Source organism: Arvicanthis niloticus, chromosome 16 (genome assembly GCF_011762505.2).
Source record: "Arvicanthis niloticus isolate mArvNil1 chromosome 16, mArvNil1.pat.X, whole genome shotgun sequence".
Lineage (NCBI taxonomy): Eukaryota > Metazoa > Chordata > Mammalia > Rodentia > Muridae > Arvicanthis > Arvicanthis niloticus.
Window position 1 is genome coordinate 15,575,506 of NC_047673.1, and position 25,789 is coordinate 15,601,294.

A 25,789-nucleotide genomic window follows, 5' to 3' on the forward strand; every position below is an offset into this window, starting at 1 on the left:
GGCTCAGATTGGCCCTAAGCACTGGCTGAGGGCCAGAGTCAGTGCTATCTGCCAGAATCTCTCTGATGTGAGCACAAACCCTTAGAAGGGCTGAAAATAGTCGGTTCAAATGTAGGAGGATAGGGTATAGAATGGGAATGAGCATGGAGCTTACCTGAACACAGTACATAGTTACAACTATGTACTGTGTTACATAGTAACATAGTTACATAGTTACATAGTAACACAGTGCATAGTAACAACTATAGAGGCTAGCTAGGAGGTGGGTGTAGGTATGGGAACAGAGTTTGTGATGACCGAAATGAAGGATTTGGGACATCTTTGTTATTGGTCTTCTTAGCACAAGTTTGTGTTGAGTAAAAGGGATAATATCCTCTAAATCTTTTGATGTATATAATGTCCTTGGAAGGAAAAGAGGCCAGTGAGACTTGAGTGAGATCTGTCCTGATTCCAGGCCTGAAGAGCAGCATTCTACCGTAGACGAGAAAACTATTGGGGACACAGGGATCCCGGATATTACATATGTTTTGTAAGATTGACTTCCTGGGTTCAAATTGCAGCTCCACCATTGTCTGGTTGGGACTTGGACAAATGAGTTGCCTGCTCCCATGTGTGTTATCTAAAAACCTATGTGCAGCTCTCAGTGTCTTCTTCCAGAAGTTAGGGGCCTGGGGGTGCACAGAGAAGAGCCAAAGAATGCGTTTGCGTGAAGAATCACAGTCTCAAGAATGAGGCTGTGAGCTTCAGGGCAATGACTGTGGTTTTATTTATTTTTATGCCCAAGAAATGCTTAACTGACCACTCTGGTGGCCGGGCGTTTGCGGTAGTTGCCAAGCAGAGTTTGTGTGCACTTGCATTGGGGAGGAGGGTGGGTACAGCATAGTCAAGGGTCATTATCATGCAAAGCTGTGTCTGCTCAAGGTTCAGGCTTTGAGGGCCATGGGGGACAGGGTTGGACCTGGCTGCCTGAGAGTTTCCTAGAGCCGAATGATTTTTGACTTAAATAGGAAAAGCATGCATGCTGCCTCTACGTGATTCAGTGAGCCAACAGAGGGTAGAACGTTGTAGTGTGTCTGTCTCTGGCCACCATTGCTCAGGGGCACAGGATTCCTGGCTTCTTCAGAGAACAGCATAATACCTGTCCTGGGTCTCTCTTGACATCTTTTAATGGGATGACATGAAGGCCTACTAATCACCATGCTTGGAGTGTGTCTCTGGGGTTGTCCTTGAGTTTGGACGAAGGTCATTGTCTTGGGCTGTTATTTGTCAGCCTAAGGCTGGATTTGGGGAAACGCAGGCAGCGTCTCTGGGCAATATGAGCAGAGAGGGCCACCTGGGCTATCTGGAGTATTTACATCTTGGGTGGCCTGGGATTCAGTACTGGATTTCCAAGACAGTGAAGGGCAAACTGGAAGATTTAGATTTAGACTGCAGGCCTGGAACACCTAACTGTCTCCCTCCCTCATTCTGCAAGTGTTTATGGAGAGCCAGAGAAGTGAAGTGCTTCACACGTGTTCATGTGAGAAACTGCTGGTAGGGTTCCTGAGGTCTGCTAACTCTGGGTGTGGGCCCATGGTCTTCCAGAGTGTGCTGTCTCTTGCTAGAACAGCCTTTGTTTTCTGGCTTTTCGAGTGCCACAGCTGAGGGACTGAAGCCCTAAGGACTCCCTGACTGGTAATGCTGCTAGATCCAAACAGTCCTTACTGCAGACCCCTTGGGTGTTTCCCAAGCTGGTGCAGGCCCAGCCAGCAGTACTTTTCTGGAACTTACCAGGAGTGTGAATTATTGGTTCCTAACCCATGGCTGCTGAGTCAGAAACTGGGGGAGGAGAAGTGGGGGAGGGGGGAATGGGAAGTGGGAGGGAAAATGTCTCAGAAGTCTCCACCCTAAGGTGCCTACTGAGTGATTTTAATAATGTTTAGGGCTGAAACCTGTGTTTGCAGTCACTGCTGAGAGAGCTCAGGGCTTATCCAGTTCATGGGCTCAGAATCCCCTTCTTTACATTTTTGTCCTTCCGAGAGACTGTGAGACATTGTGACTTTGCCATTCCTGTGAACACCAGGAGGTGGAGTGGAGAGGGTTGGAGGTTCCGTGACCTCACGGTGGGAATTGCTGTTTACTTTGGCAGATTTGCCTGGATTGGAGCCAAGATTCAGTCAATCCTAATGATTGACTTTAAGGGCAACTTCTCAGTCTCTTGAGTGTTAGGGAGGTGGGGGTGGTTATGTTGGCTCCCAGGAGGAGAAAGCACCAAACCTCTTGGTTCTACTCAGGGGTTCAAATTCTTGGTGCCAGAGCCACGCTTCTGAGATAAAAATCATAGCACTCATGACTTTGTTTTCCAGGTGAGAGTACCGTATTGCTGCAACAGCCTAAATGAGTTGGGGGTGGGGGGGAGTGCAGTCTGTGGAGTCTGATTGTTAGCAGTAGGATTCCAGATGGCTTAACTCTGAAACTGCTGGTGTGTGTTTGTGAGTGTGTGCGTGTGTGTGTGTGTGGGGGGGGGGGCGGCAAACTTCTGTTCTATAGTCAGCTCCCTAAATTCTAGATTATCTGAGATCCAGAAAACAGGACAACTTCAATTAAATAATTGGTTCCAAATGAATCACCTGAAAATTTTCAATATCTGTTGTTCTTTGTAGGTAGGCAGGTCCTTCAGTCTTATCTGTCTGTCTGTCTATGTGTGTAATGTATGTCCTGTAGCATTCCAGGAAACGCCCGGAATTATGTAGTGTGTAGCTTTGTGGTCAGGGAATAGAGTCTGAGTTATTGTGACTGAGTAATGCCAGCTCTTTTCTTTGCTAAATGCATCAGTGATGATACACCCTGGCTCCTGGTGTGAACACTGGACTCTTGTCAAGCTGCCATTGGAAGGCCTTTGTTAGTAGGACACGTTTGGGCCCCTGTGTCTCAAAGCCAGCCCTCCATGTTGATCAGGCCCTCTGCTGCATTCTGGAAGGTGCCTGCCGCTCTTACCACCAAAGACCCTTGCCCAGGTGTTTCTTGCCTCAGGCCTTGGGAGATTTATGAACTGAGAAGAGGAAGCAGAAAGCTGGCCCTCCAGTTTCCATAGCTGAGTGAAGCATTGTTATCTAATCATACTGTTTTACCTGGGAGATCTGTAGGAGCTATGTAAGCTGTCAGTATGGCTGCGGCATGAGGTAGCCGATCTTCATGGGCTAGTGATCTGTAACCATCTTCCCAAACCGTTGGTTAGCTGTCTCTGCAGGTGAAAGGCTATGGTGCAACGAGGTTGTCAGTTTCCAGAACCAGTTTGTTCTTGCTCCCCAGATCATCTATTTGAAAACCTCTCTGAAACAGAAAGTAATTAGGATGAAGTAAATTTCTCGAGTCAGGCTGGGTACCCTGGTGTCTACCCCTGGTAATGTGCTCATTTGTGCTCTTGGAAAGAATGTGTGCGGAGGAGGGGGGGGGTGTTTGGGTCAGTGGTCCTCATCCATCCGTTCTTGCTCCAGGAGACATTGCAGCTCTGGGCAGTGGCTGGGACAGGTGACAGCCATGGCTCTGAGGGTTTCTGGCTTACTCAGGAGTAAGTTGAACTCCAGTTTGAAGTAAACAGAGTGCACTCTGACCTAATGGGTTTCTCATCTGGGAACTGTGGGAGCCGACAAGAGGTGTGGCTTGCCTCTCCTTCACCACTTAAAAGACAAGACAACAAATCAGTGGCGACAGAAAGAGAAAGAAAGAAAACAAATTGATTGAAAGGCAAAGTTTTTATTCAAGGGGCGCTGCTGCCCCAAACCGAAGCTGCTTTATATAAATTCCTTTACCAGCTCACATTTTGTGACTCATTCCCATCCTGCCTGAGACCATACCACGCTCCTAAACATGCATGCATTATGTGCTTCAAAATACAGTTGAAAAGTCAACAAACCAAAAGGGCAGCCATCTCCCCCACGTCCTCCCACCCCAGGGTCACAAACCAAAAGTGATAGGTTTCCCTTGCTACAGTTTCTGGAGGGTTAGCAGAAGGCTGCAGCAAGTACCAGGGCCTGCAGGGTTTGGTGTCTTTATCTCCTTGTTCACAGTCTTTATTGACGGTTCTGCATTTAAAGTGGAAGACAGCCTCTTCCCTAATGCAGCCACACAGCACTCTCTCGGCTTAATGTGCACGCAGTTTAATTTCTTGGCGCTATTTGCAAACTAGCAATAAAGTGTCCCACCACCGTGCCTTGTCTCCTTTCCTTTATTTCTTCATGTTCCTTTGAGATAGTAATCACCTCGTTTTCTTTTCTTTGTTCATTATTTCCTGTTAGCTGTACATCAGTCTGTCTCCCAAGCTCTCCCTTGCTTCAGTCCCAGTGGACTGAAACTGCACTGCTGCGCCAAGAGTTACAGAGAAGCCCCTTTAAGCCTTCTTTTTGGGTTTCCTGAATCTTACACTTCTTTTCATTAACTTATTCTTTAAAAGAAAAGTAGGTTCCTCATGAAAGACGCATAGCAATTTCTATTTAACCCTCTAATGTCTGAAGGTGTCTACATCCCATTGGCAAGTGCTGACTGGCAGTTTGGCTCAGGATCATATTTGGGGATTTTAAAGGCTTTTCTTCATTGTTCTATGGCTCTTAGGGTTGCTGTTGCAAAATCCAGTACCATCCTGATGCAGGATCCTTTGGCTTAGATGGAGATAGTCTTTTCTGTGTATTTAAAAATGTCTTTTTTTCCCCCGTTCCTTATGTTTCTAAGTGCCATGATTCTTTGAGCTGGGAACTGTGTAACCTGAGAGTTTATGTTCTTCATCTGAAAAAAAAAAAAACCTGACTGGTATTATTTCCTTGATGTTCCCCACTTTGTTATGTTTTCTGTAATCTCCTTTATTCAGATGTAGAGACTCTTGGCTTGATAGTTATTTTTATCTTTTTCCTGCCTCCTCTCTCTCTCCGTCACTTTGTTTATGATTTCAGGAAATGTCTTTAAACCTGTCTTAAAACACATGTATTGAACACAGTCCTGTTTTGTGAACTTTTTCTTTAATGGTTTTCTGTTCTTGTTATGTGATGTAGTAACTTACGTGATATTATCACATTTTAAAGATATGCTTTTCTACATTCTATTATCTCTGAAATCCCCTTTTCCATTTTTTTTTTTTAAATATATTTTGGTCTCTATCATTCATACTTAGACTTTACCTCAAAATCCCATCAATTCTTTGGACATTTGAGTTTTAGCGGTTTGGAGTTGAGAGCTCTGTTGAGAGTCTGCAGTTTGGTGGGTCTAGTTGAGATTTTAAAAGAGGGAAGGCACAACAAAGCATGGTTTGCTCCGTTGAGCTGCTAGAATTTTCAAAGAGAGGGACAGAGACAGGGACAGGGACCATTCAACCCTCTGACTTGGAAATAGAAACCAGTGTCCTTTTAAACATTTTTATCACATTTATTTACGTATGTATGTATTTATTTGAGTATATGTGGGGGTCAGAGGACAACTCTTGGCAGTTCTTTTCTTTTGTGATTTTGGATCCAGGGAATGAACTCAAGTCATTAGACTTGGCCACAAGCACCTTTACCTGCTGAGCCATTTTGCCAGTCCGGAAATTCTGTGTTTCAAGATTTGAGGGTCCCACTTTTTACCACACACCTAATAGTCTCTCACCTAATGCTGTGACATCTCCAGCACTCCATCCCTTTCCTCTGTCTGATGCAAGCCTGCTATGTAGAGTAAACCCCTTGGCTGCTGCTGGGGTAGGTGGTGAGATTAGCCACTTGAATTCATAGCTGCATCCTATGGCACAGCCCATTAACATCTGTGGCCTTGGTTATGGGGACCAACTTACTCTTACTAGCATGGGCCATCTCCTTCTTTAAGCAGCTGGTTTCAGCTTGTCTTTTCTGTCAAGCCAAGTCTGACCTTCTTTTGCTTTCTGCTATCCAGAATGCTTTTGATGAGTTCTTGTTGTCTTTACCATTTTCTTGCAAGGGTTTGGTTTATTTTTATTTTTTTTGGCTTTATTTATTTTATTTTGTGCATATGTATGTGCACTGTGGGCATGCCTAGTACCCACAGAGTTCACAAGGGGATGCTGAATCCCCTGGAATTGTAGTTACAGATCACTGTGAGCCACGGATGTGGGTGCTAGGAATCAAACCTTGGCCCTGTGCAAGAGCAGCAAGTGGTCTTAACCACCGAGTCATCTATCTCTGCAGCTCCTGTAGGGGTTTTGCTTGTTTGTTTGTTTTGTTTTCTTAAACTAATTTTCAGTTCACTTTAGGAGGAAGCAGAGTGCTGTGTATGCTTCATCTCATGTGTTTGGCTAGTGATCCCAGTGGTTGTTGCTCTTCCAGACATTCCAGGAATTCAGAGCCTGTCTGCAGGGAATGCTTTGGTCTCTCCTTTCCCTTGGCTGTCAGCTCTGTGGAATAACCTCGACTGGCTCAGATCCTGGCCTCGCACAGGTCGTCAGTGACCTGCATCACCAGGCAGTCCGGTTTTAGACACATTCTTCAGAGCATGGGATGGGAGGCATCTCCTCCATTTGAAACAGCTGCTTAGGTTGTTTTGTTCATTTTTAATCTTTGCCTCTGACACTCCTCTAATAACTCTTTCTCCCCACACCCAAGCAAAGATGCTTCTGTGGGATTCTCCATATTCTTTTGTTCTCTGGATCTTATTGTTCGATGTACCTGTTACCTGTAATCAGTTTCGCTTCAAGCCTGTTTTCTGCCCCAACCACATTCACCCCTACTTTCCTGGTTTTCTTCTTTTCCCCTCTTAGATTCCTACATCGATACCAGGTTATTGGCTGTTTACCCGCATGGCCCTTGCTTGTCTGCTGGCTGCCTTTCCTCCAGTGGCTATACCTGCCCGTGACTGGAAGAAGGACAGACACCTTTAGGAGGCTGGGAGGTCAACCAACAATTGAAGAGATGGTTTGGAAGGAAGTACAGGCTTGGGATGAGTGTTAGGACTTTTCTGATTCTCCTTTTGGCCTCAGAAATATGGCTGAGCCTTGTGGGAGGCTGTCAAAAAAGTGTAATTTGTGTGCAGAAAACATGGTGTGAGTGACTGAGAGTGGAATGAAGCTTTCATGGTCTACTGAAATGTGCTCAGATGTACTCAGACCGAAGAGATGGTTTGTTTTAAGATTTCTGAGAAAGACTCAAACAGTACAAATTGCAACCTCAAGTTTGGAGTTTTTCAAAGTTTCAGAGCGTCTGAATTGTTGGTTGGCAGTACTGCGTAGATAAGAGGGATACTTGACCCTTGGGGGATGTTACGTTGTTGCTAGGGAGGAAAAAAAAAAAAAGAATCCTTTTACTTGCCTGGTTTTTCTTTCTTTTGTTTTAAGGTGGCTGAAATCTGGAGCCCAAGTGTTAGTTACAATGTAGTGTTTATCTAACAGGGCAGGTGAGCAGAGCGCTGGAAATGGCCTAAGGTATGCCAGCAACCACACTGTGCCATGCGTGCATCTTATGGAAGGAAAGCCGAGACCCAAGGCACTGGCTGCCAGGCTTTCCGTCCATACACTATTGTGTCCTGTAGCGGTTGCCCCCTGTGTCTTTAAGGCCACCACCATTTACACTACAAACTTATCCATGGGTGAATTCCCTAGAGCCCTGGCAGTAAGCATGATGGTACTAGAGAGTAATGGTGATCAATTCCTGGTTATTCTGGGCCCTTACCAACTTCTGCCTTCATGCCACAGGTATGGCGCGATGGTGGTGGTGGTGGGGTTGGTGGAGGAGGAGGAGGAAGAGGAGATGAGAAGGAGGAGGAGGGAGAGTGTGCCCAGGCATTTAGAGATGAGAAGAAGTTAACTTTGGATGGGTAATTGCCTATCAAACACTGCTGGTAATCTGCATGCTGAAAGCAGACCCTGAGAAGGAGGAAAGATGTTAGCAATTCTGGCCATATGTGCCTTCTTCCCTACTTTCTCCACCTTGAAAAAGAAAGTGAGCCAAATAGCCAAGAACTAGAGAGCCTAATGCATACCATATTTCCATCAATCCCCCTCCCCTCACCGCTCCCCCACCTATGTAAACTAAATTCCTTTACATGGTCATGACAAAGGAACTTTTTTTTTTTTTCTTTTGAATTGTGATTAAAAGCAGCACAATCAAGAAACAGTTTCCACTGAAGCAATAGCGTTTTAAACTTAGTAATGGCTGGTGAGAGAGCACGGGGTCTGTGGGCTTGGCTGCGGGTTCTAATCCTGATTGCTCCTCTTACAAATTGCAGGCTTGTGCTCTTGTTCTGTAGCTGAGGTTTCTTTTTGATTATAATAAACCCCTCAAAATGGCCGTTTAACCGTCACTGTGATTAGCAAGCAAGAGCTGCCGGAGCAGTGGGTCTCAACCTTCCTAACACTGTGACCCTTTGATACAGTTCTTCATGTTGTGGTGATTCCTGACCATAAAATTGTTTCGTTGCTACTTCATAACTCTAACTTTGCTGCTGTTATGAGTCGTGATGTAAATACCTAATACACAGGATATCTGTGTATTAACCTCCATGGGGGTTGCATCCCACAGGTTGACAACCATTGTAGTAGATGGAGCACCTCGGGTCTGTGTACATCTCAAGAACACAATGCATGCTGGGTATTCAGTAAATGATGACACATGTCACTGCAGAAAAGAAGGTCCCCTGTTGTTTGCTTGATATGTGCATTAGCCTCTCATGGTGACCCAAGTGGTACTTGACCACCTCTAAAGTATAGTTTGAGTCTACACACTGGGCTTGGGCATTATCTAACTACCTGGGCTGGAAATGCCCTGTGAAGGGCTGGAGTTGTTCTTACTGCCTTGCTACTCTGTAATACTTTGCAGCCTTTCTTTAATAAGCAGTGGGTTAGTTAATCCACCTGCCTCTGCCTCCCAAGTGCTGGGATTAAAGGTGTGCGCCACCACTGCCCGGCGTGGGTTAGTTTTCTATACAGCAAATAGCTCATAGAACCAACTTACACAGGAGACGTTAGTGCATGATCAGTGGGCCTGTTGCCTTCTTAGAGGCAGTACATTATGGCTAGAACACATCTTGGGCTAAAGCCACTTCCTTGATGGCCAGAAAGTCCCAAAGACTGTAGGAAAGTATAGGGAGTGGATCCTACAGTTCCTCTCAAAAGACACACAACAGTGGCCTAAAGTCCTCTCACGCACCCTGAGAACATTCCACTACTTTTTAGCAGCTCCACTGAGGACTAAGCTTTTAACTCATAGGTTTTGAAAGGGCGATAGGATGCAAACAATAGGAAATGTTATTGTTGGATTTTTTTTTTTTTTCCCATCCCCAATGGCTCTATTTGGCAGAAGGGGGCAGAGATGAGATTGGCTTGGCGTCGGCCCAGTGGTGAGTCTGTTCTGGCTGGTCTTCTCACTCTGCCCCTCCAAGAACTTCTCCCATTCAGCAAGTTCTGCACTGGAACAAGTGATTTTTTTTTTTTTTCCCAAGTGAACTCTCAGGTTCAAGGTCTGTAAGCCAACAGTGGGAGTTGAGGTAAGCTGTGGGCTAGTTTGGGCCTGTCTAGGGTGTGGCAGGCCTTGGAGGGATAGTCTCTACTGTGTGTATTCATTGCATACCCAGCTGCTGGCTTCCAATTGTTCTGTTTATCATGGGTGTGAGACTCAAGCAAATCAAAAGCAGTGGGCAATGAACCCCTGGGGTTGGGGTATGTTGACACTTTTGAATTGGAAAGCTGTGGCTCACTTAGCAGAGCGCCAGGAGGTCAGTAGCTCTCAGTCTTCTCACAAGGAAGGATTGGTCCGCTGTGACCTACCTGCTGGCCTTGGCAGGAGGCATTTCTCAGGCCTGAAGCATTAGACAGGACTTAAGTAGGCCTCAAGATCTGGATGTCCGTTCATCACAAAAAGAAAGCCCTAGGAGAGTATTTTAAATTCACAGACTTAGACATTAGTCATTGAAGATTGACTCTCAAGACTCTTTACCCTTCCTTTTTTTTACTTGTAAGGCAGCCAAGGTTTAGCCTTGTAACCAACAGAACAATCAGTAGTAAATTCTCTACTTGCACGGTCTCTTTTCAGCCATAAGGCCTCTTGTGCCATTTAGGAGCCCATGTGAGTCCTTTATTTTCTTGATTCAATTAATGAACACTCTTAAGTCTTTATAAAGGATTCTGAAGCCACAGAGGCAGCATACACAGTCCCGTGACTGGAAGCGTGCAGTTAGTAATGGCGCTGTGGTTTGTTATAGCCCCCTGAGGCCTATGTGCTAGAGTCTCCGTCCCCAGCCTGTGGCATTCTGGGAACTGGTAGAACATTCATTCAGAAGGTGGGGCCTAGTAGAAATGAGTTATTGTTGGCATGTCTTAGGGTACCCCGTTTTGTTTCATTTGTTTTGTTTGGCTTTCTAGCTGTCATGTGGCTAGTTGCTTTTTCCTGTTATGTGACTTTGCTGTGATGTACTGTCTTGCCACAGGCCCATGGGACAATAGTGATGTGTTGAAACCTGGAGCTCCACTCAAATGGACCTTTCCTCCTTCTTAGCTGATTTAGCTCAGGTATTAGCATAATGGGAAGTTGATTAATACACATAGTTTGGAATTTAAAGTTAACAAATGAGCAAGCCAATCAACTAGCCAGATGTCAGTCTTCTCATCTCTTATGTGGGGAAAGTAATTGTCCTTTCTTCATGGAGTTACTATAAGCCATTCATTAGAGAAATTAAAAAAAAAAAAAAAAAAAAAAAAAAAGATACTCAAGTGTCCTTACAGGTTGACCTCACCTTTCAGAATCATTATCTACAGTGTGTGGTTCAAAAATAATCACGGAATGCAGTGGAAGTCTTGAGTTATTTAAAAAGATGTCAGGGGTCTTGGTAACTGTTAAAAGCATTCAGAGGATGTACAGATTATCTGGTACTGGATGCTGGAAGATGATTCCCAATTTCAAATATCTGGTGCTGGCTAGTTCTAACAGAGTACAACAATGTGTGCTTAGTGAACATCTTTAATCACTGGTTCCTATGTGGCCACCACAAAAGGAGCTGTGCATAGGTTAAATAGTGTTCAGGGCTGAGGGAAATCCAGTGGTAGAGCGCTTGCCTAGCTACATAGGTGCGCCATGTTCCGTACCCCATATAGAAAAGTGACACAGAATTCGTGGAACACAAAGCAAAGAGGAGGGAGGGCTGATGGGTAGGCTTTCCTCTCTCCTGTTCTGAGAACACAAATAGCTCTTATTCCATATTAGATGTGACGAGCATTTATCCCCTGGATGTGTTTCCTAGGACTGTCTCTCAGCTGCCAGGGACTCAGCAGAGTTTAATTCTGCATGGATCCTTTCGGTAGATGAGAACTCAGTGGCACCCATTGGTGGCTTATTGATTAGCGGGCAGTGCCGCCGTCAGCTTTTCCTGAACATACAGTTAGAGGAATTTTGACTTTGTCTGTGCTAAAGTTGGACATTGCTGTTGAGTGCACCCTGGCTACTGTTTGAACTGCTCTCGGAATCTCCTTTGCTGAGTATGCACACAGATTCTATGTTTTGGATGTTATAAAAACAAACCACACCGGGTAGTGGTGGCATGTGCCTTTAATCCCAGTACTCAGGAGGCAGAGGGAGGAGGATATCTGTAAATTTGAGGCCAGCCTGATCTACACTGGTCTACAGAGCTAGTTCCAGGTCAGCCAAAGCTAACCAAAGAAACCATGTCTAAAAAAAAAAAAAAAAAATCAAGTAAAACCCAAAGAACTAACTTTCTTCTGAAAAAATTTAGAGTAATGTTTTTCTTCAAATTTTTTTTAAACATTTCTTTAAACAAGTCTAATAACATTGGACGATGTAGATTAAGTTGAATTATGTGACCTCTCCTTTCTTTCCACTGCTTTGGCATATAAAAGAGTGAGCTTCCTTAGCATTTTTTTCATGCATGTGTATCGGGCTTTGCTTCTATGGATTCCCATTGTTGTCTTTTCCCTTTCCCTTACTATTCCCCTTTTCCCTCACCACAAGCTACCTTCCTCTAGCCGCCCCCCTCCCCGCCCCCCCTATGCGCAAACACACACAAATATCTATATTCTGCGCAGGACAGAAAACATGACTACTTAGCTTTCCGATTCTGAATCATCCCACTTAACATGTTGAAAAACAACACTGATTTGAGGCCAGTCTTGATGCCCGCAGCAATCCCTGGGCGTGCTTGTGGCTCAGTAGCACACTGGGTAACTGAGATACATTGTTTCCCTTTCCTGAAGAACTGGGTTGGATGTTAAGTGCTTTGTTCTAACGCCTTCTTTCTTGCTTTCCCTCCCCTCCCTTCTCTCTGCCTCCCTTCCTCATCCTAGCACTGAGGATGAAAATCAAAGAAGTGAAGAAGGAAAACGGTGACAAGAAGATTGTCCCCAAGAAGAAGAAACCCTTGAAGCTAGGGCCCATCAAGAAGAAGGAGCTGAAGCGGCTCGTGCTGTTCCTAAAGAATGGTGCCGACTGTCCCTGCCACCAGCTGGACAACCTCAGCCACAACTTTCTCATCATGGGCCGCAAGGTGAAGAGCCAGTACCTGCTGACAGCCATTCACAAGTGGGACAAGAAAAACAAAGAATTCAAAAACTTCATGAAGAGAATGAAAAACCATGAGTGCCCCACCTTCCAGTCTGTTTTTAAGTGATACTGGGGTGGACTGGGGAGGGAGTGTGGCTTGGGGTGAGGGTGGGGCCGCGTGGGTGACCCTGGCTCTTGGGGCTCACATATTGCTCTCACCCATTACAGTTGTGGCTTTTGCATCACACCTGGCTCTGTTCCTACAGCGATCCCTTTCCCTTCCCTCCATAGCCACATCCAGCTAAGGCCACGGCCCTTTAGATTAGGAAGGCTTTTTTTAAGGGCTGCAGCAGGGCCAGCAAGCACCGTGCAAAAGGAGAGGCAGAATCCTTTCACTGAGCCTCCGGCACAAAACAAAAAATGTTTGCCGGTTTGGAAAAAAAAAAAAGATTACAAAGAAGTGCGGGAGGATGGCTGCTCAGCTCGACGTTCTGGACATCATTACCAATTACTCGTGGAGTCTAAGCCTTTACAGGTAGAAGATTTTGATCATTGCCAAGCCAGGTTGCTTTCAGTTTGGTAGTAATCCCCCTCTTTCTGCCTTAGATAGAAATATCACCACCTTTAAAACACACGCACGTGCGCACGGACACACACACACACACACACACACACACACACACACACACACACTTCTGAAAGTAGCCAGGGTATCCCAGTACAGAATGAGATAGATAAGGGGCTGAATGGGAGGCCACTGCCTACTCTACCCTCCGCTTTTGAACCAGCCACCTTTGATAGGAAACTGTAGGTGTCAGATGGACATTTTTACTGGTCCATCGGGATACAAGGATGACAGGGACCTGCCTGTATTAGGAGGAACATGGGCATGAAGAGACATGAGGCATTTCAGGCTGAGAAGTCAGTGGTTACTAGTTTTCAAAAATATAATGAAAGAAATGAACAAATGTAGACTGTCAAGCAGGTCATGAGTCAGGGTGATTGGGGATCCTGTGTGAATGGTCTCACATTGTAGTTCCATCTGTCACAGTTCAAAAAAGAACAGCAACATAAACAGGAATAAAATACACTCTCCAAGGCTTGGATAAAAGTCCACACTGAGCATTTAAAAGACTAATGTCGCTGACTGCCCAAGGCTGCCCTTTCAGTAAGCACACTGTCTGCGCATGTGCTGTAGAAGGCAACTCTGTCTGCGCATGTGCTGTGGAGGAGATGGGTGTGGCATCATGGCTGTATCTAGCTGCCATAGCTGTGGAAGGAGACCGTATCCACAGTGCTGCCCAGACTCTGCTTTTCTGCAAGGAGAGCCCTTTTCCTTACACATGATTGCTTGTAATTCAAACAAATTTAAAATCGCTGCCTGCCTGAGCCCTCCACCTTTACTTTTGTGTTCCTTCACTCAATACTCTTTTGAGGCTAAGTGCCCTATCCAAGAAGATGGTTTCAAAGGCTAACCATCGGCAGTTTTCCCAAGTGCCCAAAGGTATTCCTCAAAGTTGGTATACTTAATAAGTGATGTAAATATTTCCGTTCTCTTAGGCAGCCTTACTCCTGTTGTCTGGGTAGGTTTTTTTTTTTTTTTTTTTTTTTTAATGTTAATTTCTTCCACCAAAGTCTGATTATTCACTCCCCACCACATCTCACGGGCCACAATAGCTGTCCCTTTGGCATACTTAATCCAGAGTCAGTATTGGTCGTGAGGAGTCATGTTGTCTAGTGGCTTTGAATTGACACAGAAACAGGAAAATTCTGGTTACTTCTGAAAGACTCCAGCCTGAAAAATTCACCACATCAACCTAGTTACCGACCTGAGTGGGGTAGTAACCTAATTAACTTCATGTTTAGTAATCCTATTATTTTAACACTTAAGAATTCTTCCAACCTTAACCATAACGTTCTTAGGAGCCTTGAGTGATTTGCCTGTAATTGTGGATGATTTAAAAATGTGTATGTGAATTAATAATTAGAAATAGTCTACCTTCTCATTGTCCAACTGAAATGCAAAATTTCATGAGTGTGTAGATCTGGGCCTCGAGCCACTAATTCAGTGCTTGGTGAGGGTCTGCTCGTTTTTTGGCAAAGTGCATCATGCGGCAAGGCCCTCTACGTGGCCTGCGTGGATTTTTCTGGGGATGCTTTTCACAGAATAAAAGGGAGGGCCTGTGCTGAGCAGCTCCAGATTAGGAATCCTCAGGTAGGAGGCAGCATTCTCAGAAAGGATTCACAATCAACTGATCTTTTGAAAGGCAGCGGCTGTCACCCCCCTCCCCCGCTCAGAATCCCCGGCTTTAGAGGTCCATTGTGGACCTGTGAGGATTTCAGACACACACAGATCAGTTTTGTCTATATACTATGTCAGCAGTTCCAGACAAAAAGGGAGACTATCTAAGGGCCCAAAGCTCTGTGATCAGCAGCCTTTGTCCTTTTCAACAAAAGGTAGAACAAACCAATGTGCAGACTCATTGGCTTTGTCCCTGGCTTCCAATGGAGGAGGTCCATGTGCGCTCTGACCAGCGTTGCTGGTGAAAGGGTCAGATTTGGAAAGCTTTAAAACAGTCATTCTGGAGAGTCAGGGAAAGCTAAACCCACCAAACTTTTGGAAACTATCAGTAGTTAGCTTAGGAAATAGACTGGGGGATGGGGCAAGAATTGTAAGAATATTTTACTTTAAAAACATTCTGTTATCAATACTCAAAGCTCATGGTTGGTGGGTTAGCACTATGCCCTCCCTGGGGCAGAGTCTAAGCCCCGCTCCAGGCTTCCTATGAATGTGTAAATTACAGAAATCTTATTTCCCCAAAGCTAGAACCTGTTTTTCTTGTTAGCCTCCGTGTAACCAGATGCTCTGTGGTACCTTCATAGCCGGAAGTGTTTCAAGGTGTGCTTCAGAATCAAACCCCAGGCCACATCTCTACAATGGCACCCCGGCTGCTCTGACCTGGCACTGTGGGTCCCAAGCACATAGACGGAATTCCTGTTGGCCTAGTTCCTTCGTGAGGACTCCACTTTATAGCCTAAGCCTTTTATAAAAAGCTTTGAATACTGTGAAGATGTTTTACATTCCATTTCGTTCGTGTTGTTTCTTAACTACATTTGACCAGATGTTTTGATGTTATCACGTATGTTAATAGTAATTCCCAGATGTGTTTTGTTTTCATGCTTTCCCTGCCATGTATTCACTTCACTAAAATCACTCGATCAATAACAGTGTGAGTTGTGATTGACCCAACTCCCTGTCATCCACTCTCCACGCCCTCCCCCTCGGCACATTCCCTTGAGTCGTTTCAATGATGTTTTCTGGTCCTAGCTGGGTGGGATGGGGTGGAAGAGACCTGGGAAGGACCATGGGCATTCCCTGCCCTCCTTCCCCACTAATCATTTCTGTATAAGCCTGGTGTCTGTCTGTCTGTCTGTCTGTCTGTGTGGTTTTCAGTTCTGCCAAACATTTCTACTCTATATTTCAGATGCCCTCTCCCGACTGGTTCATTTTAGTGTCCACATTCAAATTACCATCGAGAACTTTAAAAATGGCTTGTATTTGGTGCTGTAGTCCCATTTGGTACTTTGCAGATGAAGAATACCATGTGACGTGTCTGGGACTTCCAGAAAGACTTTGGGTCACTGGCACAGCTAGAATTAGAACCCACAGTCCTGGCATCCCAGCTGTAGAGGCTGAGTTCTCTGCTGGGCTTGCCTTTGTACCCAGAGTGACACATTTTGCTGATCCCAGGCTGTTTATTTTGGCATTGGGCCTCTTCCACTGTAGTGCTAGCTCTGTTGGATGGTGCCCTTTGGTCATAAAAGGGCTTCCACACCAGAACGACTAGTAGTTTTTCTCCAAAAGTACCCAAGGCATCAAAACTTCATCCAGGCACAATAACACCATTTTTAAAAGGCAAGAAACAAGGATTTTCACATACTCTCCCTGTTCTGGTGAAGTGTGTGATGGCCAAGTAGAACATTGTACTTCCTCTTAGGTCTGTGGTTTAAAAGTAGAATTTCCTTTAGGCTTAGCACCACCCCTACAGAAGCCATACTGCCATGACCCATACCATGTCACAATGCTTCAGATTGTTCTCTTTCTAACAAATTAGGCCAATGGTGAAGATAGGTGTGAAGAGATGTACTTCAGTTTTGTGGGGTGCTGGGGAATTCAGGATCCTCAGGGCCACGAGTTTGTGGGCCTGCTTAGGCATGTTGGTAATCTAGCTTGCTTGACCTCACTCTGGGTCGCCCACACCACTCCTCAGATCTCCTATCAAAGGGCAGCAAGAGATGGGTCCAAGTTAGGTTGGCTTTACCATCTTTCCACATGAGATCCAGACATGCCAACAAATCCACATTTGCTTCTGAGGAAGAAAAATGGGTCAGTCTTCTGGTGACAATCACAAGAGCGAAGGGAAACATTTTTTGTTGTTGGCTTGAAGAGTGGTCATGGGAAATGGCATGCCCATATCTAGTTTCTGGCTTCCACCCAGAAATCTTGATTAGGGAGGATAGCAATGGGGGTCATATGTTAGTTTGCCTTCTCTTCGCTGGGGCAGATGCCCATGACATACAGTAAACATATACAAGTCATACTAAGAAGGGACCAGGCTAGTAAAGATACAGCCTCTGAGGACACTACCCCTGCGATCTGTTTCCTCCAGTCAGACCTCACCTTTTGTGGTTCTCCTCCTAACAGTGCTTTCAAAACTTTAATTCATCAATGGACTCAACTATTAACTGAGTCAGAGTCTTCATGGTCTAGTTATTTCCCTTGGGCATATTACAATTGGTTCACCCTGGCTCATTGCATCTTTGCAAAAATATCCAATAGCACAAACATGGCTTCGGAATGAAAGACGGGGAGTTATTTGCTGTAAGTACACATTGCTGCAAGGCCTCCTGCAAGTATTGTGGGTGATGTTAATATTAATAAAAGTGGCTCAGAGGAAGGGGATGAGACGTTGGTTTTTCCTTTACAGTGGGGCACATCTGGCTCTTTGAAGAATGCTTCTAAGATGTACTAAGCACAAGCCACGTAGACCAAGTGCAGAATGTGGTTCTGTAGAGCTGAGATGGAAATCTCAATGTTTCTGAGGACCTCACACCTCTAAGGGTGATGAGAGCTGGGGTCTGCAGAGCCCTCCTTGGGCAAGGACACTCTTGGGGGCTCCATGGTGTCCTTGCACCTGTTGCAACAGTCCTGCCTTGGGAATCCTCATTATGGAACCCCTCAAAACTCAAGATACGAACAGTCCTTGAAATTGAGAACAAAACCAACTAAAGTAAGAGCTGATTATAAACCTAGATTAGCTGGAGCTAATCTTTATTCACTCCCCCCCCCCCCAGTGTTTCCAGCCAGACCCAAGGCCTTGTATATTCGAGGCAAGCTTTTTACTCCTGCCTATAATCTCAGCCCTAGACTGCCATCCCTTTGGGGTAGACTCAAAGATCCCATCTTTTGTCCCCTCCCCCAACTCCTCCTTCTTGGCAGTCTATTAGCCTTTCAAGTTGTCCTCCTTAATGGTCCTGGTTGTCACTGGTGGCTGTTGGAGTTAACCACCTGAAGGTGTTATCTGGACAGCTGAAGTAATACAGGAAGTTGCCAACAGAGGTGGGACTTTTCGTGTTCCATTTGCTCACATCTGGGCAGTTTCAAGCCCTTGTGGTGGGGCAAGCCCAATTGGGAAGGGTGACTGAAGTCTTTGGCGGGAATAATCCTATCTGACAAATGGAGGACAGCATGCCAAGCACGGCTGATTTACTAGGTCGCAGGCATTAGACTTTCTGTCAGCGGAGGCCAAGGAAGGCTGCTCTGTGTCAGTTTGGAGAAGATGGGTCTCAGAGCAAGCTCTGTCTGGGAGCAGAAAGCTCCCATGTCTTCATACATCTGTGTAGTATTTAGATAAGAAGGGGCTGCACTTAATCACGGGGAGAGTTGTTTGCTTAAATAGAGGGAGGGAGCGTTGCATGTGTGTGTTTAAGGAGAGAAAGGAGGTGGGAAGAAGGAGAGAGGAGCCAGCAGTTTTAAACAGTAACCCACCCCACCAGCACCAGGTGCTTTTAATTAGGATGACCTTCTCATCACCTGACCACCAAAATGAGCCAGTCTGGGTGTTGGGAAAGGATTAGAATTCACATGGCCTGGTCCTGGGGGTTTCGGGGCGGGGGTGGGGGGTGAGGTGGCGGGGCGGAGCTCTGGGGAAAGTTTCTGCCTCTATCCTTTCAAATGCCTGTTTCAGGGCCTTTTTAGTGTCTGTGGTCCTTTAGAAGCCTGTTTATTGAGTGCCAGTGAGACCCGGGGCCAGAGCTTCTCTGAGAACCCCTGGGTATCAGGGCGTACAGAAACCGATCCAAATGTAAAGCTGCACATGCGCATTCGATTTCTTCTTCCCAAAGACAGAACGGGCAGATCTCACAGAGGCATTTGTCTATGCATCTCTGCTGCACTTTTCGATGATGCCCACTAAGACTCACTGATACTATTCTGACTTGAGGAAAGATGGCTTAAGGGTCTCGGTTTCCACTTGGCCGCTTCAGTCTCTGAAGATACTACACAGATGTGGGTAGTTTTTCCTCTTTGCCTGGATAATAAAATCATCATTTGAATTAATGAAGGGAGAATTACATGCAGACACCCAAGGGGCTGTTTTATGCTGTTATATGACATTCCTCCCCAAGGCTAGTACCTGAAGCTACCGGGAACCTGGTTTAGCAACTACCATTCCAAGATACTCAACGGCTACAGCTGTAGCAAATCAGCTTTTGACTTGGGTCAGGCTTGGGAGAGGTGCCAAGGAGGAGGAGGAGGAGGAGGAGGAGGAGGAGGAGGAGGAGGAGGAGGAGGAGGAGGAGGAGGAGGAGGAGGAGGAGGAGGAGGAGGAGGAGGAGGAGGAGGAGGAGGAGGAGGAGGAGGAGGAGGAGGAGGAGGAGGAGGAGGAGGAGGAGGAGGAGGAGGAGGAGGAAGAGGAAGAGGAAGAGGAAGAGGAAGAAGAAGAAGAAGAAGAAGAAGAAGAAGAAGAAGAAGAAGAAGAAGAAGAAGAAGAAGAAGAAGAAGAAGAAGAAGAAGAAAAGGTGGCTAGTTGTTGGCTAGGGATAAAAAAATAAGCATCACTCAAGAGATTGTAGTTCAGGTCAGCACAAAACATTAGCCCTGTCTTCAACTTGACCACCTCTGCATTACAACTGTCCCGCAGCCTCCTGGCCAGGAGTCTCTTAGGCCACCTTTTCTCTACAGTGCCAGAAGTTATTAATGCTTCTTAGGGAGCTAGATATCAGTGAGGAGGATATTCTCTGGTGGAGACAGAAGATGGTCGGGTCCGATGTTCATCAGGACAAGACATCCATGTTTGTTTTCATTAGCTGATTGGAAGGAGGAAAGCCTCTTCCCGGATGAGGAGCTAGCATTAGTTTGGCTGTGCCAGGACTCCATGAAGGAAAAAGGTATCTGGTGTGTTGCAGACAGTCTGGCTCCGAGCAGGAATCTTCCGTCCTGGATCTTCTTTACTGTGACTCCTTTGTTCTGAGTTGGAGGGCAGAGTTCTGTCCTGGGCCACTTCTCTCCCAACCTGCTCATTCCTGGGGTCCTCAGGCTGAACTTGCAGTTGGATCCCCAGCAGGTAGGATTCCTCATCTGATGTCTAGTCCTCCCTGCCTGGTGGATGCAAAGGAGTTTTTGTGCAAGAAGTAGACTCAGCTGAAGGGAATGGGTTCAGCTTCAAAATAAAGGTAAAAAGAACACAAACAGTCACCCTTGGGCTTACAGACAGGTCATAGCTCTGCCCCCAGAACCTCCCACCCTTCTTTTCTCCAGAGAAAAAGCTGCTCTGGCTTTAAACTCTTTGCTACCCTGAATGACCACTGTCACCTGTTTCTTCTCCTGAAGTTTCCTACTGAAATCAGACCTTCCATTTCCTCTTTTTTTTTTTTTTTTTTTTTTTTGCTGGCCCTGCTCTGCCTGGCTGCTGGCATCCTTGCTGTGTGGATTGACTTGGGTTGCTGGGGTTTATCATGTACACCTTCTGCTGCAGGACTGCGGGGTTAACGGCTTGAGGGAACCACTCCTGGTTGCTGAGCCAAACATAGGACAAGGGAGGCTTGACAAGGGTCTGGCCTGCTTCCTGATTTTGGATTAGGCCAAATTTGGAGTGTGTTGTACACCCCCACCCTCAAGTATTTGAGAGGAAATGTGACCCTTGTGTTTCTGATTCATGTGCACTTAACTCATTAAAATGCTGATTTACAGACGGTGGCGATGTCCAAACTAATCTCTGGGGCCTCATTTTTAAGTCAGTCTTTTCTTCTCTCTCTCATTCTCTCTCATTCTCTCCCCCTCGATCTCTCTCTCTCTTCCCTCTTCCCTCCCCCTACTCTCTCTTCTTTTTTCCTTTTCTTTTTCTTGTTGTGAAAGTGTAGGTGGAAAGAAGAAATCAAGATTTTGCTTCCCAGCCGGGGCAGTTGCATTCCATCCATATTGGAACTTGGGCCTGGAAGGCAGGGACAGGAACTTCGACCTTGGAATTGATTGGGTTCTCTGCTGGAAGAGACCTAATCAGAACCACCTGGTGTTCTTCAAGGCCCAGTCGTTGTCCAGGCTGCAGGAAGCATTTGAACTTGACCTGTGCTGAAAATGAGCCAGGCTACATGAAAAAGGAAGACCCGTGTCCACTTTCCGGAATGAATGTAGGTCTTGGGAGCACGCAGATTCTGCAGTAAACACGCCAAGCCTGGCTCGGCTGCCCTGCAGCTGAGATCCCATCAGCTTCTCCCGCTAGCACTGGTTTCCTCCTGGGATCTTAGGGTGCATTTGTTTGCATGGTGCATATGAAACTTGTTTGTAATGGGAACAGTGGTAGATCATAAATTGAACAGCTAAATTCTTTAGGGAATCTTGGGATTTTGCCCCATTTTTCATTTTTATTTTTAAGGAGGAGAATGTTAGGGGGGAAAAAAGCCCTAAATTGGAGTAAGAAGAATGGGTCTCTTGTTATTATGGTGGTATCAGGCTGTCTATGAGTGATCAGAATATGTGTGAATGTGTGGGGGTGGATGAGTGTGTGTATGTGTGTGTGCGAAGCATCATGGCATTTGCGTGTGGTGGGTGGGTGATAGCATCAGAGTACAAGTATATTGGTATCAGTGTATTGTATGTGACATCAAAATGTATGTGGGTGTGGTAGTATCAGCGTGTTTGTGGGTGGCATCAGAGTGTGTGTGTGTGTGTTATGAGTGTGAGTTTGTATCTGTGTGTGAGTATGTGTATGTGTGGTATGAGTGTGAGTTTGTATTTGTGTGTGAGTATGTGTGTGTATGTGTGTGTGTGGTATGAGTGTAAGTATGTATTTGTGTGTGAGTATGTGTGTGTATGTGTGTGTGTGTGGTAGTATCAGGGTATTTGTGTGTAACATCAGAGTGTTGTTGGTATCAGTGTGTTTGTTTGTGTGTGGAGTGGTATGTGTGGTAGCATCAGAGCTTGTGTTGTTACCAGTGTATATGAGTGTGTGTGTGTGTGTGTGAGAGAGAGAGAGAGAGAGAGAGAGAGAGAGAGAGAGAGAGAGAGAGAGAGAGAGAAGTTTCTATTGCTATGATAAAACACTGATCAAAAGTAACTTGGAAAGGAAAAGATTTACACCATCTTATATCCTGTAATAAGTTCATCACTGAGGGACACAGGGCAGGAACCTGAAGGAGTGGAGACATGAAAAGCCACTCTTTACTGACTTGCCTAGCCAGCTGTTCTAAGAACCCAGGACCAACAGCTCATGGGAGGTACCACATTCAAGGGGCTGGGCACTCCCACACTGATCACAGATTTTTTTTTAATAGCACTACACATTTTCCTACAGGGAACTCTTACTGAGGCATTTGTCCCAAATGACTCTAGCTTGTGTCGAATTGGCATAAAAGCAGCCAGCATGCTGTGTGCCTAGTCTGTATGTATATATGTGGGGACTGTTGGTAAGTATCTGTGTCAGTGTGTATAGGTGTTAGGATGCACGTTTCTTGCATTTTGTTGGTGTCACTGTGCAATGTGGCTGTCCTGGGGTCTTTTCTCCTCTTCTGGGAGTACTCATTTTACATGGAGTACAAAGTTGTGTGGTATTAAGTCTACCATGCATTCACTAATCACCTTATTTCAGTATGTCCCACAATTACTTTGGCTTGTTTGTAGACACCACAATTATAATACACTAATTAACACCCCATCACTGCCATTTCTCAAAGCCTCTTACCTGACATATGTAAAGGGAAAGGTTGAAGCTAGTGGATCTTAGCCTGTTTTTGGACCACAGCATTGGTAAGGCCTTAAGGAAAGGAAAACACCTATGGAAGGGTAGAGAACCTGGACAGCATCCATACCTTTTCTGTGCCTGCCTAGGATTTCTTCCTCACATCCTGGTGTCTGAAGTCAGTGGTTGATGTCATCTTCCATTAAACTAGATCTGTGTTTCCATTACAAAAGGAAAATGGTGCATTCACTCAGTAGATATGTATTCTGAGGATTACTCTGTTCCATCAGCTGCTGACTTACCAATGAAATGAGAGGAAGGCTGGTTTCTCAGCATTTCTCTGGCAGAAGTCCTAGTCAATGACATTGGACCAGAACTCAGGCTTATAAACTGAGTGGGGACTCGGGTCCTGATGCTTCATAGAGCATTCTCAAAGAGGTCTCACACCTGTGTGTCTGTAAAAAGACTAAATGTCTTTACTTGGCTCCCTCCCCCAGCCCTGTCAGTCATTTTTTTGGGGGTGGGTGGGGGGGAAGATCTTCCCTCATTTGAGAAGTCAAAATCTGAGCTATCTGGCAATGCTGGGAGGATTTCTTCTGAATAAGTGGCTGATTGGTTCATTTCAGATATTGTATGTAAAGATAAAGATAATTTCCAAGGTTTCTCACTATATGACTTGAAAAACCATATGAAAAGAAATGAAAGAACCAGAATGAAAGAACCAGACACAATAAAATGACCACCATGAAAATAAAGCCTAACCAGACAACAATAAAATAAATAAAAATAAGGAAAGATACCCCTTTCCCCCTGTAGCACACATATGCAAAGAAAGGATTTCTGTTAACTCAATGAACAGGACAAATGACTGGATGGAGAGGCCTAGCTCCTAGTTGGTTGGGGTATGCTCAGCGGAAACAAGACTATGAAACCAGTTCATAACCATCATTATAATCAGAACAGAAATTGATCTCCCTTTTAGCTCAGGAACGTCTTTGAGAAGAGTCACAGAATTGACTTAGAGTATTGTTTCTTATAAGCCACAAAAGGGAAAATAAAATTGGATTGCATCAAAAGATTTAAAGCTTCTGTGAATCTAAGGAGAAAAAAAATTGCTAGCAAAAAAGAGTTAACCCACAGAATGAGAGAGAGACTTTGCAAATCATACATATGCCTGGTGAGATGTTATTGTTCAAACTGTATAAAGAACTTCAACAACAGCAGCAACAATAAAATAATTGAATAATTTAATTAGAAAATGGGGAAAGGACTTGAATAGACATTTTTCCAAAAAAGACCTACAAAGGGACATGTGGAATGATGCCCAGCATCATGAGTCACTAGGGAAGTATAAATTTATAGTAAGGAGCTGGAGAGATAACTCGGTCGTTCAGGACATTGATTGCTCTTTCAGAGGACCTGGGTTTGATTCCCAGCACCCACATGTCAAGTAACAGCTATAAAGTCCTATGGAATTTGATGCCTTCCTCTGCTCTCTCCAGGCACCAAGCATGCATGGAGTACATAGATATTCATGTACATAAAACACCCATATAATTAAATGAATCATTAAAATAATTATTAATTAAATAAAAATAATTTAAAATTTAATTTAATTAATTAATTAAAATAATTAAATAATTTTTTGAAGGATAATTTGAGGAACCAGTCACCCTGGGAAAGATTTTACTACTGTTACATGATCAAGTCACACATATTTTGCTGAGGGCTGTGTTCCACCTGATCTGTTTTTTTCTCTTCATGGAGACCACAAAGGACAGATGTCATGTCTGTACACCTGTGTAGGGTTTCCTTGGTGGTATAAGGACACAGATCTTATGGTGCCTATGGGAACAGATCCTTCTTGAATACCCTTGGGCAGCAGGGAGAGCCAGAGCTGTATCCTGGCAACAGCCTTGAGGTAAAGCCATAGGTGGACTTGGGAGAGGCCGAGCAGCACCTTGCTCTTGTGACCATGTTGGGTCCCATCTCTTCTGTACCAACTATGAACCCATGTGTACTGTGCAACAGGCTTACTGAATAAACTAGACCTGGACTGAAGTAGGGGAAGAATGTCATGTCTTCCATAACGTTATGGTCCCTTTTAGTCAATAAGAATCACTTGCATATTTGTGGACCAAATACTTCAGACTAATCCTTTTAAAAGATTTTTTTTTTTTAAGTTCTTACTCAAGGCAAACTGCCCAGCCCCAACCCCAGCCCCAGCCCCAGCCCCAGCGGCTCAGAAACTGCAGTGGGAAAGAGTGGGTGGATGTCTCTGTCTCTTCCCTCACTGTTTCTCCCCCATGTTGAAGATGTGAAAGTGTGTATGGGAGGATATCTGAAACTTTCCACCCTACCTGTCCCAAATTCATCCCAATGGACACCCTTCAACGTGCTAGAACTCACAGCCTCTTGCCTTTGGGATGCCTGTGAATGCTGAACACCTTTCCCCTTCCCGGGCAGTTCTGCCATATACCAGGGGATATAGAAGTGTCCCTTCAATTTCTGCTTCGGAGGTTTCTGCCCACATCTGTCTTTTAGAGTCACTATTCCCAGAATGAGTGTCTATGAGTGTGGCTCTTCAGATTGGCTCAGCCTATTTGCTGTTTCTGGCCCCATGGCCACTCCAGCACCCTCCCAGAGCAGACTTTCTCATTGGGCCTTCTATGTAACTGCCTTCGCTCTGCCCTCTGGTTGTCTGCTGGGGTGCTCCTCTTCCAGCTCTTCCCTGCCTCTGCCCTGGTCCCAGCACCCCCTTTCCTTGATGTGTCAAGAAAGACAGACATGCATACAGACTTCTATTAAGTCTCATTCTAAGAAGTCCTTATAGCCCTCTCTGTTTAGCTTTCTTCCCCCCCACCCCCCCTTAAACTGGAGAAGAATGACCCGTCTTGATAGGAGATGGAAAACACATGTTATCTTAATAGGGGCAATCTAAATAATTGTGAACAATACAAGTCTCCAACCACGTGAGAGAAATGAGAAGACACAACAGGCTGCCTAAGTCTGATTGACTAAGAATTATAGCAAGTGGGTACTTTCTCAAAGAGCAGAAGAAAGCTGAGATTAGGAAAACTTGGCCCCCTGCCCAGCAAG

General features: G+C 45.2%; 1 protein-coding gene across 1 annotated transcript in view; it reads left to right on the forward strand.

The window, feature by feature from the left end:
* Positions 1-15,681, forward strand: part of Sfrp1 (secreted frizzled related protein 1) — a 39,028-nt gene extending 23,347 nt beyond the window's left edge. Inside the window, exon 3 of the mRNA XM_034520006.2 lies at positions 12,260-15,681. Coding sequence (XP_034375897.1) covers positions 12,260-12,582 — 323 coding nt within the window. The 3' untranslated portion in view covers positions 12,583-15,681. The remainder of the gene's footprint in view (positions 1-12,259) is intronic.
* The last annotated feature ends 10,108 nt before the right edge of the window (positions 15,682-25,789 follow it).